This window comes from Corvus cornix, chromosome 1 (assembly GCF_000738735.6).
Source record: "Corvus cornix cornix isolate S_Up_H32 chromosome 1, ASM73873v5, whole genome shotgun sequence".
NCBI classification, from domain to species: Eukaryota; Metazoa; Chordata; class Aves; order Passeriformes; family Corvidae; genus Corvus; species Corvus cornix.
In genome coordinates this window covers 53,646,953-53,663,625 of record NC_046332.1, presented here as the reverse complement: position 1 = coordinate 53,663,625, position 16,673 = coordinate 53,646,953, and the positions used below count along the sequence as shown (strand labels likewise).

General features: G+C 37.9%; 1 protein-coding gene across 3 annotated transcripts in view; it reads left to right on the top strand.

Annotated features, from left to right (window-relative positions):
* Window positions 1-16,673, top strand: part of RNASEH2B (ribonuclease H2 subunit B) — a 44,486-nt gene that overhangs the window by 24,161 nt on the left and 3,652 nt on the right. For 2 of the 3 annotated variants that reach the window (XM_039567288.1, XM_039567280.1), the window contains exons 6-11: window positions 2,685-2,749; window positions 3,954-4,059; window positions 7,098-7,176; window positions 7,914-7,956; window positions 12,976-13,056; window positions 15,006-15,750. In XM_039567288.1, the coding sequence (XP_039423222.1) occupies window positions 2,685-2,749; window positions 3,954-4,059; window positions 7,098-7,176; window positions 7,914-7,956; window positions 12,976-13,056; window positions 15,006-15,113 (482 nt within the window). In that variant the 3' untranslated portion in view covers window positions 15,114-15,750. Of the gene's footprint in view, window positions 1-2,684; window positions 2,750-3,953; window positions 4,060-7,097; window positions 7,177-7,913; window positions 7,957-12,975; window positions 13,057-15,005; window positions 15,751-16,673 lie in introns of those variants that run through there. The other variant, XM_039567293.1, reaches the window with a different exon arrangement.

Sequence of the window (16,673 nt, the reverse complement as noted above, 5' to 3'; positions counted from 1 at the left end):
CTGCTTGACAGAACCTAACAACATAATTATTTCACTCTTCATTCAGTCTTAAGACATTTAACATCTGTCCAACAAATTCTTACCCCAGAGCACTCACAGTTTACACTTACTGAATTAGCAGAAAATCCACCTTCCCTGGCCTCATTCTTGAAGGGCACTGAAAATTCATTTAGCTGAATTAAATTCTGAATTACTTGCTTTAGTAGTTGTGGAAAGGGTGCATTGCAGCTCACTAAGTCTGGGTGAGGCAGGTTGTTTGCTAATAAATTTCGACATTGGATTGAAAGTACAGTAGAGATGGTTTAGGAAAGGGTTATGCATTCCAGTTCTAGAGTGTTACTCTTTGTTTCATTTTGCAAGGCAAAAGCTGCACTGTGATCTTGTCTGATGTGATTAACATGAAGAGCCAAGAAAACTTACCTGATTAGAATAACTAAATAATATTGCCAAGCTTGTATTCCCAGAAGGAAGGAAAAAAAGGGGCCATATAAGTTTCAGAGTTATGGAAAACACTGAAGAAATAGATTTTAAAATGTGCTTTAGGCAGTTTGCTCAACAATACATCAGGGAAACTTCCAAGTCTACATAGCGATTACCCGATCACTGAACATATTATTTAATTGTAGAACCACTTATATTCCATCTGTATTTCTCAAACCCAATCTTTCCAGATGTCTCAGACCAGTTTTATAGGCACCAGACACATTAGGGAACAAAAGGCTTTCCAATATACACTCATATTATCAAACGTAGTCACTAACTCTCACCAATATCAAATGTGCATCACATGTTAAATCCATGTTCCAATATTGAATCCTTTTGTCAGCAGTTTGTGACTTTCTTAACTCAGTTTAATTCTTCAGAGGTCTCAAATATTGTCAGTTTCTAGAGTTTAATAGTCAAAACTGTCAAGCACACAAAATATTTTCAAACAAAGTGATCTCTGAAGAGTTCAGTGTAATTATTTTTCACATGTTTTAATGAAAACGGCTTCACAGTTCTATGTTTCCTTTCCCTAACTGAGTCACTCTGAATCATGCTGTTGTGGGGGAGTCTGCCTGGGAATCCAGGCCAGAATTACTTTTCAGCATGGGTTGGGGAATGGTGCCCGGAGGATGTCTCTTCCTCGAACTTTCTTAGATAAGAGAGGAATCCATGAATTGTACTCACTGTACTTGAACCCAAACTCTGTTAGCCCATTGAGAAGCAGGTTCAAGTATCCAGACCGTTTCTCCATTTTCTGCTTCTTTTCTTTCATTTTCAGAGCCATTTAAAGACTTCTAAGTCCTGAGGGCTGCAGCCAACAAAGCCACAGCTAATTACTTTACCTGCAACTCATCATAAAGCAAAATGTGTATTAGTGTATTTTTCATTTTTGCTCTGACGAATTTTTGTATTTTGCTGTTGTCCAACTGTTGAGACAGATTTAAACTTTTATCTTGCAGATAGCTTTCCTCAACCTCTCCATACCCCCTGCCATGCATACAGAAAGAGCACATAATAGTTCACTATTTGTGTGCAATTTGAAGGAGCCAAGATAAACTCCAAAGAAGGAAATGCTGAAGGAATCATAAATAATATGTTGTTGTTTGCCAGGGAGAAGGAAAATCCATGAAATGACTGTTGGAATATGACACTGTATCAGTAAATGACATGAAACAGATGTAGGTATTCATGGTAATGGTATAGAGGAGATTAAAACTTACTGAAATACCTGTTAAAGAAAAAGACTGAAGCAGCACGCTCCAAAATCTCCTGTGAAATCTTATTAGGCATCTCATTCCATCTCCCAAATGTAGCTTTCTGCGAGTTAATTCTGAATTTTTATACTGAAATTTCCCCGAGCCTTTGTAATTTTCTCTCTTTTGCCTGAGTGTTTTGAACCCACGTATCTCCAGATAGCTGATCACCTGTGAATAGCAAGTGTTCATGATACCCTCGTTATCGCAGGGGAAGCACTCTCTGAAATTCTTACATCATTGAGTTAATTTGTGTTGCTCCATAAATCATGAGTGAATCATGTACTTCCTCCCACAAGGAGTGTGTTTCGCTATTTTGAATTCCGTATTTTCTTTTAACATTACATTGAATTATGTAAAAGGTGGATAGAAGTAAAAATTCTGCTTTAGTCACTCTTGACATGAGAGAGAAGAACTGATAGGGAAAGAGTTTATTGAAGAGGTGGATGGTTTAGCTTCAGTAACCAACTCCCTGTCTTGGCCCCTTACTAGGTGCTGGGATTCAGCACATAGAGATTTAAGATAATATGTTGTTAAAAGAAAAAAAAAAAAAGAAAATTGTGGTACCAACATTTTGTGTTGTGAACTATGTAGTTAAAATCACCTGTCTGGTGACACAGGACAGTGAAGGTGAAGTGAAAGTACAAGGGTTTCAGAAGAGTCTTAGTGAATTCAGGCAGCCCAAGATTACACATAAATAAAATACATGCTTTGCTGGATTAGGTCCTCATTAAAGAACTGTCATATTGTTCAGACCTGTTCATATCAGCTCAGTCTGTTTATTTTTTTGTTTCCAGTATTTTTGAGACTTACTGCCCTGATATCAAACATGTACAAAACGCAAATTAACTTTTATATTGTATCTACAAGTTAAAAGATTTTAAATATATTGAAAATGGAATCCAAACTAGACACGACTTTTTCCCCTTGCTTGTTTTTTCTCAGAGATTGGCAGTCAGAAATTCCACAAATACAGCCAAGAGAAGACACTGAAGTGGTTAAAGAAAAAGGTATTGTGTTTCTCTTTTGCTTTAAAAATTGCTATATGTTTAAAATGGAAATGCTTATTAGCTTGTCCATATTTGCATTTCAGCCATGTGCGAAGGTTCAAGGTACATGTCCTGTCCAAGAAGGACAGACATCACAGTAAAGTTGCTGCGCTTGGGAATGTGATAAGGTGTTAGAGATATTAAAAGCTTGTTGCATTTCTCTTTTTGATGGGACTGGCCATGAAAGGGATGTGGGTAGGAAGAGGAAGTTGTCAGCTTATTGCTGTAGGCTTTGCATAAGGTGAGGGGCTTGCCTTTTGCTTTGTCCCTTTCCTAGATGGGCTAGAGGAGAGTTTTGATTGTTAGAGCTTTTAAATTCTGCCATGCTTTGAAGCTGGACGGAACTGCCTTGGTTTTGTGCTACAAATGTGTTTCCTGAAGGTTTGGCAGAGTTCACTCAGAATGGTCCTAGTTTGGTTGCTATTATCCTGATCCAATCATGCTGTTCAAGAGGTCTGTACAGTATGCCAGAAGTAAACTAGTGTTAAAGCTAAGCTTGATGGGGTCTTTGTTTTGGTATAAAGAAGGTGAATTTCATTTTACTCATGCACATGTGCCCTTAATATGATGGCACTCTGTAGAAAAAGATGGTATGCATCACATGATGTGAAGGCCTTGTCATTTAAATTAATCAATACAAGCACAAAATCTGGTCTACTTTCCACAGTGATGAGGGATGGGAAATATCTATTTTGCAATGATTACCTGAATATATACATGTGAACAGGTACCTGTTTGTGTTGTTGAAAATACCTGCTTCTGACAGTTCTCTCTCTGTTGGATCCAGTGCAGCAGTGCCCTTTAAAGTCCTTAATCTTTGATTTCCACCAGGACTGCCTTTGCCATCTTCCTGAGCTCAGGCGTTCTCTGAGCAGGTGTATTTCTCACCTGTATAATCATGATTGTTGGATCTGAGTAGCTCAGCTCATCTTAGGGTGCTGCAAAAGTGGTTCTGTGTTTCCAAGGCAACATGTTCAAAGACATGCTAGTTTCTTTGAGTGTTTTGAGCTCATATGCTAGTCATTACAAATGTATATTAAATTTCACCACAGTCCATAACTTGAGTGTTTTATATGCTTGAAACAAAATTACAAGAGCTTTGTCACTGCATTAGCATGTGCATAACAATACTGATACAGACATTTCATTCTTTGGTTTTCTGTAGGTTAATCAAACAGTGAAAGCACTTAAAAGCAACAGTATATCAGTAGGTGAAAGGGTGCTTGCAAGTACATTTATCAACAGTAAACAGATCACAGACACTCAAGAAGGTAAGAAAACTAAACATGGTAATGAATTCCATTTTTGTGAAGTCACATAAGTTGAGATAAAACACATGATTAGAAACTAAACTATATTGAAATTGGCCTTTGCAGTAAATTTATTCCTTGTACAGAAAATTCCATGTAAGTTGTGACTGTGTGCTTTGGCTTTTCCATATTCTTTGGTATCTTCATCAGATGACATTGTAATTAACAGTAGGTCTCAGCTGGGGTTCTCTTAACTTCTCCACAGTTCAAGGAGAAAATGTTTTTCTCAGTGAAATATATGCTGAAGTGCTTTGCTGAATTGAGACTGTCTTAAATAATAGGACACATATTTATGAGTTCCCACCCAGTAAGTCTCTCTGTATTAGAATGTGTGTCTTGTTATTATTATTTTTACTGGGATGCATGGAATATTAGCATATTAGCATTCACAGAATTCTTCAAAATGGTGAAGGGATCTTAGGAAGTCATAATCACAGAGAAAAAGCTCCTGGTCCAAACATTACTTTAGGCAACAAATGCATAGAATACACAAATCTGTAATTATTAAGGGCAAAATTTTAGTAATATGTGTACTAAATTGTAACAATGCTGTTACCAAAAAGTCTGGTGTGATCCTGTTTGCTTCTGTTCACCATTTTGCTGAGGAGGGCAATGTCCTGAATGTTACTGGTACCAAATTTTGTAGAGAAACCTGAAAATGGACTCAGAATAAAATCTTCAAATGTTAATGAAAATTAAGAAAAGTTTAGAGCAAGATGAACCAAAGCAAATTGTTTCTTGTTCCAAAGACATTCAGAAGTCTTCATGCTGTTGAAAATTAAGGAGAAACAAAGCAGCTTGCTGACAAAGTGGAAAATGAGCTACCAAGTACTGATATCAAAGGAAACAACATAAATGAGATTTAAGAGGCAAATAGTTTTATAGAAAGAGATGTAATATACGGTTTTTAAAAAGAGACAAAGTTGCAAAACTTGTGACTTTAACTTCACAGTAGCTTTTAATCTTTTTCCCAACCCCTGTTTTTTTAAAAAAGGGGAAAGTGTCCTGGCAACAACCATCCTGACTGTGCTTAAATACTTTTTCTATGAAATTTGTAATTAAATGTTTCATCTGTAGTGGTTTTTCTCCATCTTTCTCTTTATTTATAGTGACATGGTAATAATAGTCTTTTTAAAAACCTTGGGTTTTCATATATAAGAGAGCAACATTGAAATTGGGAATACTGTGGTTGAAAGCAGGTGAGTTTTGGAGGTAGTCCCACTGTATGTGGCAGGGTGAATGACAGGAAGTCATATGGACATTACTCAACACTTACTTCTAATAAGGCTCATTTTCTTGTCTGATCCTTTCATTGCTGTGACAGTGTAATTTATTTCTGTGGAGAATTGCTTTCATAGGGGTTATTATGAAATTTCAGTACCTTAAAAATAGGTGGGTATATGTAGTTAGCATCTACAAATGTTGTAGGGCAAAATTAGGGGAGGATATAATGAGAGCAAATACGGAAGTTGGGGAGGTTTATCATATGAGACTTGAATATTTCATTCAGAAGACAAAGAAGGGAGGTGTGCAAGCATGCCTGATGTTTGACAAAAGGTTAATAACAAAGCTAGGCTAGGGTGAGAACACAGACTCCCTAGGAGGCAAATAGTGGTATTTTCAAATTTGTAAATGAAGTCAGTGAAGATTGCTTCGAGTCAGAAATGCAAAAGGAATGGATTTTGTATTTAGTATGAAATAATAGCAGTTGACTTAGACTCACCATTCAGTGTCACAGTGAAAAGAGTGAAATTATGGGAATATTTTTCTTAAGCAATAAATTGGACATACTAAGTACTGAGGTGAAATTGTCTTGGGTTGCAATTATTTCTTGTTCTCTCCTGAGCCTAAAGTGGGCTTAGAGGGTGCAAATCCATGATGAATTTAGGCCATGAAAGAAGGAGAAGTGCAGATAGGTGATAGCAAGAATTTATTATCAATATAGTTGAAATGCATATGCTGCTGTCAGGTTTTTAATGCTTTCTTCTTCAATGCCAGTTCGCATTGGGCTTTTTAGGTTAAAAAAAGAAAATGGAGAAAAAAAGGGAGAAATTTATCTCTGGCACTAAAGAAATAGTTCTTTGCCAACTTAAGGTTGGTATACCATTTGCTTCTGAACTCTCTTAAGTGTTTGTAGGTATATGAGCAGATAAACTGGCCTATTGGAGTTGGAATTCAGAGGTGAGATTTTAACTTAATGTCTGTCTAGCAAATGCTTCCTGTGCATGGGTGCAGTTACTCCCTGGCAGCCTCAACAAGAGCAAGTTTAAAAAGTCCAGCCCACGATCAGTAAGTGCTTGTGTAGAACGTGACCGGAAAAGATCTGGTTTAGGACTTCATGTTATAAAAGGGTCACTTTTTTTCCTCAGTCTCTCAGAAAAACATTTATAGCAGGAGTGCCCTGTACTGAAAACAGCTTCTAGTAGTTCATATTTCCACAGATAATTATCCTGTCTTGCCAGTGATGTTTAGATAGGCCTTGGCATTTTCTATAAAGTACTGAAAATTAAGTACAAGACTTTGAAATAGACTCATTGTCTCATCTAATTGTTTTCAGTTGAAGCCAGAAAATGTTCTTTAGTACTGAATCCCTTGCCAAATAATTGTGAGATCCAGATGCTTTAAAATTAATGATTGCATGTTCTGTTGAGTCAGCTTTTTACTTTTGCAGGTTCTTAAAATTTAATTTCTTTGGAAAAATACATGATATCTAGTACTCTCAGAAAGTGAACAGCTTTTGTAAAGTACATGCAGCAGATATTAATAACATGTGCTGACAAAGTGAGTGTAGTAAGTCTTCACTTTTTAAATAAACCTACAAGTGTCATATAACATAAACTACTCAACACAGAGAAGCATCACAGTGTATCCATTAGAAGTCTGTTACTATTGATTCAACCTTATGCTTCATGGTAGCACATGCAACATGGCTAAAGCAACATGACTATGTAACATGAACGTTCTTTTTCTTCTTCCCACTCCCTGACCTCTTCCTGAAGACTATGTACGGTATGCCCATGGGTTAATATCAGAGTATATTCCTGAAGATCTGAGTAAGGAGTTGTTAAAATACTTGGGGTAAGTATTGTTCCAGCTAGCTTATAGCTATACATGTCATGCATTAATGTCCATTCAGTCATTTCTGTTGAATACTGAGATTTGTTCATCAAGGTTGCAGTGAATGACGCAATGAGATTATATTTGCGACACTTCAAATGTGATTTTTTCAAATGTAGGTTATGTCTTTCTGGTTTTCCTATGGTGTTAAGGACTGTGAGCTGGGGGAGATGTAATATTAAAGTCAGATATGTCTGTTATCACTGTTGCATGATGAAACCCTGAGTGATATATCCTCTTTTAAAGCAAGTGGGAAGAAAATCCAAAAAACTAGTTTGTCCAGAATTGTCAAGCACAAACAGCAGAGCCAGGAGTAGAGTCCTCATCCCCAGTCCTCTTTCTTTTCCCCTACTCACTCAGTGCTGCTTGGGTTTGACTTTACTTATCTAACCTGTGTTAGTTTATATTTAAATCTGGAAGGTAAGCCAACATCCTCATCCTGGTGTTCCCTGCCAGCAGCAGACTTGGCTTGGAGCATCACTGGGACTCTGCACCTCCTTATCAGTTCAGTTCTGTTCAAAGGCTTCTGTTATAGTGGCCTTTGGAAAAGTTGAAGCCCCATAGCTGAACAGATTCGTAAATCAGAAATACAGAGTCCATGAGCTGCTTTTTTTTGTGAGTGCTTGCCACATGTGAACAGCTGATAACCATGCAATTAATCTGTCTTAATTTATATTTTAAAATCTTTTGTTCTGCAGCCTCACAGAACTTAGAAGCCCAGCACCAGAGCCACCACTGAAGGTAGGAGAACATTAAGATATTGATAGATACATTGTGTTGTAAGTTAAGTTTTCTGAATTATTATTGAAATTGGACCAGACCAAGCACTGGGTACAATAAGTAAGGTGGCCTTGTGAAAAGCCAGTCTAAAACAACACAAGAAATTTAGCAGGTAACTCATATTTTTTAATAAGGAATATTTTGGTTGGTTTTCCTTTTCAAAAAAGGGGAGGGCAAGAGAGAGGCATATTTTATGGGTTTGGTCAACAGTCTTTTCATACATGTTTTGCTTATTTAGTTTTATTGAGGTTGATGGGACAATATGACCTCATAGGTTTTCTTTCATATATAATTTATGAGGACCCTGAAAGGGACCTCCTGGGTCATGGATTCCCAGACAACCATGTTGGATAATCTCTCATACACTGACCATTCTTCACTGTAAGTCTCATTAGGATTTTTTTATTTCCATTACTTCTCCTGGAAGAGTGTTTTATAACCTCATTCCTCTGATGCTCAGAAACCTTTCTGTAAATTCTACCTTGAATTTATTCATGGCCAATTTATTCCCCTGCCCTTTTGTGCTAACTTTATCATTGTTTTTTCAAATTGAAATGGCTCTTTTCTCTTTTCTCCCTAACATTAGTTCTTTCAATGTGTAAAGGGAAAACATATATGCTTTGCGTTTTCATTTTGAGAAGCCAACTTGGTTGAGTAAGATGGGTTCTCCATTCCCTCATTCTAGAAACATTTCTTTACACCTATTCCAAGTTGAATTCAATTGTTTCAAAGCAGGTGACCAGAAAAGTGTGTAATTATTTCTGATAAAACCTTTACTCATACAATATGATGGTATTCTTCCCTTCTTGTCTTAACTGGAAATACTTTGTCCCATTACAGACTAGAATCCCAATTGCCTCTCTTGATGTGTGATGTACCAGATAGCTCTCTGTCATGCTGTGAATAGTTAAGACACACAGTTGGGGTTTTTTTTTTTCCCACTGCAGTTTTTAGTTGATCAGCTCTCAGATTTACAAGAAATTCATGCAGTCAGTTGCTGTGTACATGACCTTTTACTTCTTCTTTACATTTAATCTGGTTTTAATATTTCCAGTCTTGAAGGTTCCCTGGCTTTTTTTCACAGCGTTAAAAAGTGTTTAGGTATTCATAATGCTACTCAGTGGTGTACATTCAGCAAATGTTAGCATTCTATTATTATCTTCAATTAGCAATTAACTAGTAAACTCCATCTGATCCAATCCCTTTCTGCATTATTTGCCTTTGTTTCCCTTTTTCCCAGTTTCTCACCTACCTTAAAATACTTATGCAGTATTTGTTTTCTGTAATTTCAGCTGCTTAAGTGGCACCATGTCAAGTCCTCTGGCAGTCCTTCACATTCTGTCACCAGAAAATGTGTTATATTTGAGAAAATAAAGAGAAGTTAGTGGGCATTACCTGTGTTTAGTTTTCAGGCTGAGACAGGCTGAGAGAGTTGGGATTGTTCAGCCTGGAGAAGGCTCCAGGAAGACCGGTATCTAAAGGGGGCTACAGGAGAGCTGGTGAGAAGCTTTTTACGAGGGCATGTAGTGACAGGACAAGGGACAATGGCCTTAAGCTGAAAGAGAGGGTAGGTTTAAATTAGATGTGAGGGTGGTGAGGCACTGAACAGGTTGACCAGAGATGTTGTGAACTCCCCATCGCTGGGAGCATTCAAGGCCGGGTGAATGGATGGGGCTCTGAGCCACCTGGTCTAGTGGAAGATATTCCTGCCCATGGCAGGAGGGTTGGAACTACATGATCTTTACGGTCCCTTTGAACCCGAATCACGCTATGATTCTGTGTTTCATTTACTCTTTAATTATTCTTCCTTCTTTCACTTTTTTTCCCACCCTGTTCTCCTGAGTCCTACTATGACTTTTTCTTTCTTCTTACATTAGAGATGGGTCCTTGGCTATTCTGCACTAATATGGTCCCTGCCTGATAGAACATATGCCAGGTTCTGCCTCTCATCTTGTGATTTCTGATGAGGTCTTCCAGCTGGGTCAGCATATTGAGTTTTACTTCTATCTTGAATAGAGTGATTTTTGTCCTCTCTTCTGCCCCTGTGCTTAACTTCATCATTTTTATTGAAAATGATTTACGGAGGCAAAGGAGTTCATCCATTTTGGGTCCACACATAGGTTAACTTTAATATCTATCCAATCCTTACAGTATAGCAGCTTCACTTTCTCTTTTTTAAATTCCCTTTTTGCCTCTGTGGCTAAACAACCTTGTACTGTTTGTTTTAATTTCCTTTCCAAGGTCTTAACTCAGCTTGACTTTTTGGCAGCTCTTACTTAATCCCAGTATTACCTGACTCCTAAACTGATCTTTTTTTTTAATATCTATTTTTCCCCCAGTCTTTTTTTTTCCCCATCCATTGCAGAATTCTGCTTACACATAGTGTCAGTTGGATTTTTTGGGGGATGGGGGTGGGTGGTGGAATATGCGTGCATCTGTGTGAGCCAGGAGCCGCATTTATACTGCTTAGTCTGAGAAGCTTTCCCTCCAAGATTTTTCACCCTGTTTGAAGTAAAGGATCCAAAATCACTACTTCTGTCTTTTACCTTCCAAGCATCTTCCTCACACATCAAGTCCCTTTGCTTTGCCTTAGACAAGTAAGGCATGTGGTTTGCAAAGTTTGTCCCCCTAGAACCAATAACCCCTCTTTCGATTATCCTTTCCATTTAATTTAAACTGAGGCACCGTATGTCTACTGAAAGGAGATTACGTACCACACTGGCCTTTCCTGCAATGTCCCTGCTACTTACCGAAACAAAGTCTAAAATAACCTCCTTTCTGGCTGATTCACTGACTGTTCTGTTTAGCAGCATGTCAGCTAGCACATAGAGGAATAATTGAGCCCTACTGTTATTAATAGCATTTGTTCTCCAATGGATATCCGCAGATATGTTATTTCCATGTGGCTGGACAGTTGTTCTGGCTGCAGAGTTACTTGGCCCTTTGATTCAGTTAAGAATTATCTTTATGCATTGTAAGAAATATTAAGCACACATCAGGAGCCAACTGATAGTCATTAGCTATATAGCCATGTTAAAACAACTGTATTAAACTGCATGTGATGTACATTCCATATTGTGTACGAATAGCTTTTATACAGTTGGGATAGTTCTGAGAATCTATTTTTAAAAACAGTTTTATTTCAGCAGTTTGGTTACAGAGGAAATGAGGCCTAGAACTGTTCAGTTGTTGGGCAGTGAGATCTTGCTGAGGATCTGATTAATTTCTAGAGCACTGACCAGGGTGTGTATGATGTTTCTGTATTTAAGTCTTTGCAACTTCAGAGATTAAAACATTCCTTTATTTCACAATCTCAGAGGAGCAAGGTAGGCTTATACACGGAAACTTCTAGTCTCCTTCAGGCCATTTTTAATCACTTGTGTTGACATTTCTCTTCATGAGGGCAAGGTGTATTAACAGACATAATATATGGTTATTGCAAGTAAGAAGGTTCTGACATGTATTTCCTATTTCGGAAAAGTAATTGCATGTTTGGAAATTATGTTAAACTCTGAAGGGAGGAGAGATGTAGAAACTTCAGTGATTAGCAGAAAAACAACTACACATTCTTTTCTTGAACAAGAGCAAACTGGGTATGGCCTGGACTTTGTGACTTGATGATTAAATCAAAATTGCATGTTCTTTGTATTAATTGTAAGCCATTGATCTTGTGTTGTAATCATCGCACTGTCCGGTTTGTCAGCACAGGGAGTCTGGCCATTGGCAGATGATGAGAGACATTTACAAAGAGTACGTAGGCTTTGCTACAACTAAACAGCAAATGTTTTGCTGAAATGCAAACATTTTTGTTGTAAGTTTTAAAAACTTGTTTATCAGACTCCAAAAAGAGAAGAAAAGTAATTTTTCATTAGATTGTCATTTGAAAATGTAATCACAGCACAGTAAACAGCCTCCTAAAGAGGCTGATCCAGATTCCATTGAAATCAAAAGAAAAGGCTGCAGTTGGATGTGGTTCCAAGAGCTGAGAAATCTAAGCTGCAGACCTGGCTTGTGTGCCAAAGAGAGAGAGGGAGCGGGAGAGAGAGAGATATCACAAGCACCATAAACAAAATGAATAAAACAGGATCTTAAAATGTGTGGTACCATCCAAGTTGCTTGCAAAATCACTCTCCTTGGCACAAAAGCTGGGAAGGCCACAGTCTAGATTTCACAGGATATTAAGGACAGGGTAGTAATATCAGATATATAATAATAATAAAAATACAGTGTTGTAAAATACTACATACTTTTTTTTTCACTTTTGGAAACATACCAGAAAGTTTTCACCTTTAAACTAAACACATGCTCACAGTTTATGGAAAGAAATATTCATTTTTACGGCCTGATCATATGAAGTGCCGAGAACTGTTCACTTGTATTATTTCTGAAGTTAGAAGGCACACAGCACATGCAGAATCAAACTTCTTAATATACTGTTGGATTCAAGTGATGAATCAAGTCAGTGGAGCTATGGCAGTGTTTCACTGTTGCCAGCTTGTAGAAGCTAATTAATTCTAAAGGCTGTGAACAAACAGACAACAGAGTGGATGATGATCCACTTGTGTTGGCAGATAGCTACAACACTGGAGTTGCTGCGCAGGTCCATGAGATCATGAGCACCACAGCTCCTTGACTGTTAGGCACTAACTTCCAACAGCTGCTCCAGAAAGTTCTCTAAATAGACTGATACCAAAGTCCCAATCATGGCTGATTTCTAACAGTCATTCTTTAGAAGGCTGGGAAGAAAATGCTTCCCATGACACTGAATGGTCTCTTCTGAATGCTGTAAAGATGGTAAATATTCACATGTAAAGAAGACGACTGCAGACAGAAATCTTCCACTCTTGCTGCTGATTCTTCAGTTGACTGCCAGTCCTGTTTTGGTGCTATGGTTACGTTTTAAAGCCAAAGCTTTGAACTTCCATGTGTGTACATCATAAAAGTGGTTGACAGAGCAACTTCCTCACTCTAACATTTCAGAAAAGGAAATGGTCAGATGTCCCTGTGGAACCAGAAGAAGACTATACTAAATTTAACAGTGACAATCTGAAAACCAAAAAGGTAAGCAAGTCTTGCATTCATACACGTTTTGCGAAAGCGTAGATTAATAGCAATTATTAGCACAGAGTGCTTAACTTTCCCCTTCAAAACACATCACAAAACTAAATACAAAATTGTCTGACGTCTGTAGTTATATCTCTTTGAACTTTTCATTCAGATTTAATATGACTTTGACAATTTTAATTTCCTATTCTTAACTGTTTTGTGCTATTTCTGCTGGGCTATATTTGACCAGTGAACATTCCAGTGAGCCTCGCAGACTCAGACACACGTGTTAAGGTGCTCAGCTAATGTTTGTAAAGCTCTTTGAGATCTTTAAATGAGAAATCCTATGGCTTAGTGATAGCAACTGTTAAATTTCAGTTACTTGAAAAAGAAACGAGGATGGCAGCATTTACTTAAATTCCAAGGGATGCTAGGACATGCTTTATTTTTACCTAGAAATATTGCTTGTGCACTTACTTATGTCAACTTAATGAAGTTAAATCAACACAGAACTTACTGATTGCCAGCTCCAACGCATGTTTGGAGGCCAGTCCAAATCTGAGTCCAGCAGTGCCTGCCACTGTACTATTCCTAGGAGAGCAACAGAGATGTGAAAAGAAATAGATCCTCTCTGTGTGTGCCAAAGCTGTGAGGCTTGTACTGGCTTATTTCTCTGAACATTGAAAGAAAATGAATCTTCCTCCAATCCGTGGGGAACCGAAAAGGCCCGCTGTGCTGGTCTTGTGACCTTCAGTCTAATGCTGACTACTCGTTATCCCTTTGCAAAGAGAAGCAGCTGGTGACAGATGCATTCCTTCCTCCCCCCAAAACCCCAGATTTTTTTGTACTCAGTGCACATTCTAGTTTTGAAGTAAGAGGATTGCCCCCTAAGTGAAGGTGATAAATAGTTTAAAATATGCATGTTTCCCCCACTCCACATTATATAGTATAGCTTTTGAACTTAGCATAAGGATAGAAATAAACTGAAGAGAGATAATTCATTTTAACATTAAATATGATTTACTTCTGAAATAATGAAGCACATTGATGAGAGAATATGGGAAAGAAAAGATAGCCCTTGGACTCTGTACAGTATACTGCTCTTTTTAAAATCCTTTGGCAGTGGTTTTGTTTGTAGAGTAACACAGACAATCATACTGTTGTTGTCTATCTCCATCCTATCCATAACCATCTAGCTGATCCCAAGTACTGTTATTGTGAAGTCCTGCAGACTGAGGATTATCATAAAGAAAGGTCAATGCAAAGTCTTCTTAATAGGGAAACCAGCTAGAGATTTAAAATGTAACGCTATAAAATACAAGAAAGAAAAGAGGTCGGCTCTATAAAATGTGGTTCATAAAATGTGTTTTAGGTGTAGGAGTCTGGGAAGTTGTCCCAGTGGCCTCAAAAGTGCTTTGCAAATGTTAGTTACCTTCTTCATTCCTTGTTCTTCCATCTCTTTTCCCTTGATTTCACTGTGCATAGAGTCTTTGATAGTAAATCAGTGTGAATTATTCATCATCTGTAATGCAAGTCTGTAATTCAGCCTGCTGACAGCATAATCATGAGATTGAGTCGGAGGGTACAGAATGCATCTGCTCTGTTGTATGCATTATTCCTCTTAATGTACACTCAGGGATTATCCCAAAGTAAACGTTTGATTTGGGATACCTCATTGTGCAGAAAGGAAAGATGTTTCATGTCCATGTCCTTGTCGTTGGTTTTCTGTCTTTGTCTAAGGTGAAGTAATTCACAACAAGTATTCTTCAGTTTGAATAATCTCAAATTTGTTCTTTAACGATTTTGTCCTACAATTCAAAGCCTGCATAGCATTATCTTTATGGCTGTATACTAAAAACTCAATTCAACTTAGTGCTTGACTTCTGTATTTAGGAGGTTGTAGCATCTGTTTCCCCCCTATGGAGATGCTGTTTAACTGTTTCTGTTTATCATTTCACTCACAGGCAAACACCAAGATGTCTGCAGCACAGAAGGCTCTGGCCAAAGTTGATAAGAGTGGAATGAAATCCATTTCTGCTTTCTTCAGCTCCAAACCTAAAACATCAAAATAAAAACTTGTTCTTGGAAGAATTTTATACAGTGGTTATTTTTATGTTAAGCTAAAGATGCCTCCTGGAGTTTTTTGTTAGTATAGTGTATGCAGGGCACGTCTGGGTACATGGTGGAGTGTGATGGAGAGGTCTGTGAGCTGGCAGGGCACAGAGCTGTTGAGCCTTAGTGGGACAAGGCAGCACCATGATATCAGATATTCCATCCTGGACTGGGAAGATGGCCCAGCTGCAATAACATGGTGTGGTGAGCTGAGAAGTAAGGCTTAGCGGGGTACCATACTGTGCTGCTGCTCCTTCTAGAGCAAGCCTAGTCAAGCTGACCAGAGTTTTCTCCATTACACTTTATTCTGGGCTGAAAATGTGCCCACCTTTGGTGATTTTTTTTTTTTTTAATTGATAAGGAACATTATTTTTTAGACTTTCTGAAGTTTTTTACCCGGTATTACACCAGAGTAGGATGGCATCATTGCATTTTTATTTTGACCCAAGTATTAAGTGCTGATGTAAGCGTTGTCATTGGCGGCGTTTTATCGAGGCAAAGATACAGTCTGTATTGGGATTTGTGTTGTTTTCAATATGCTGGAAACCAGTGGCAGTGAATGTACATGTAATGCAATAAAGTGCTTTGTGTAACAAACTTCTGCTTGCTGTGTTTACTGTATGCTTCAAGAGTTAGGTTGGGTTTCAGCACATTTTTAAGCGGTTTTGGTATTTTCCTATTAATAAATTTTAATCCTTAAAGAGTTATGGCATCTCCTTGGCTTTTGTGATAAATCTCTTAGCACACAGCAATAGAGGGGCATTTTTATGTTTAGTTCCAAGGTCAAGAGGTCCTTATGAAAATAATCGGGAAAATTTGATTTAAAGGCAAAAATGGGCGGGGGATTTTTTAAGAAGCCTGTTCGGAGTTGGCTTCAAAAGCTTAAGTATGAGTGTCTTATCAGATAAGGTTTAGTTTTATAAAGTTTTGCACAAGGTAGGACTGTTACTTAAAATGCACTACCCACTCTTTCCTGTGTTCTTTCATCATTAGAGTATTCCTGTGTATTTAGAGGGATTGCTGATGTTGCAGCTTCCCTGAATCACAGAACTGAAAAAGAGATGGAGTCACTGGGATCATTTGTACATATCTAGCCAGTTCTGCACAATACTCGGTGTCATCCACGTACTGAGTCATTACTATGGATCAACTACAGTGTGTGTTTTTGGAAGACTTAAAACACGTCATTCTTTGCTACTTCAGCTCAGTAGAGAATCTGCTTGTATCCCTTGATAATGTGAGTTTCAGAGAAATTAGGAAATCCCCCTGTTTGAGTTGTTACTATGTCATTTTTGCACTTCAGACTTACTTGCTGCCATTTACAACCCTTGGATTACAATGATGTCTGTTAGGTTAAAAAGCTCTGTGGCACTCTCTTCCAACCAGACATGAAAGAGAAGCCTTGCCATGTGTTCTGTGCATTTTTGTAGTTGTTGTTGGGCTTTGTATGCCTTTCAAACTGGTAGTTTTTACGAAGTGTCAGATGTAGTTTGTAAATCCGGAGAGTCAGCATGGTTGGG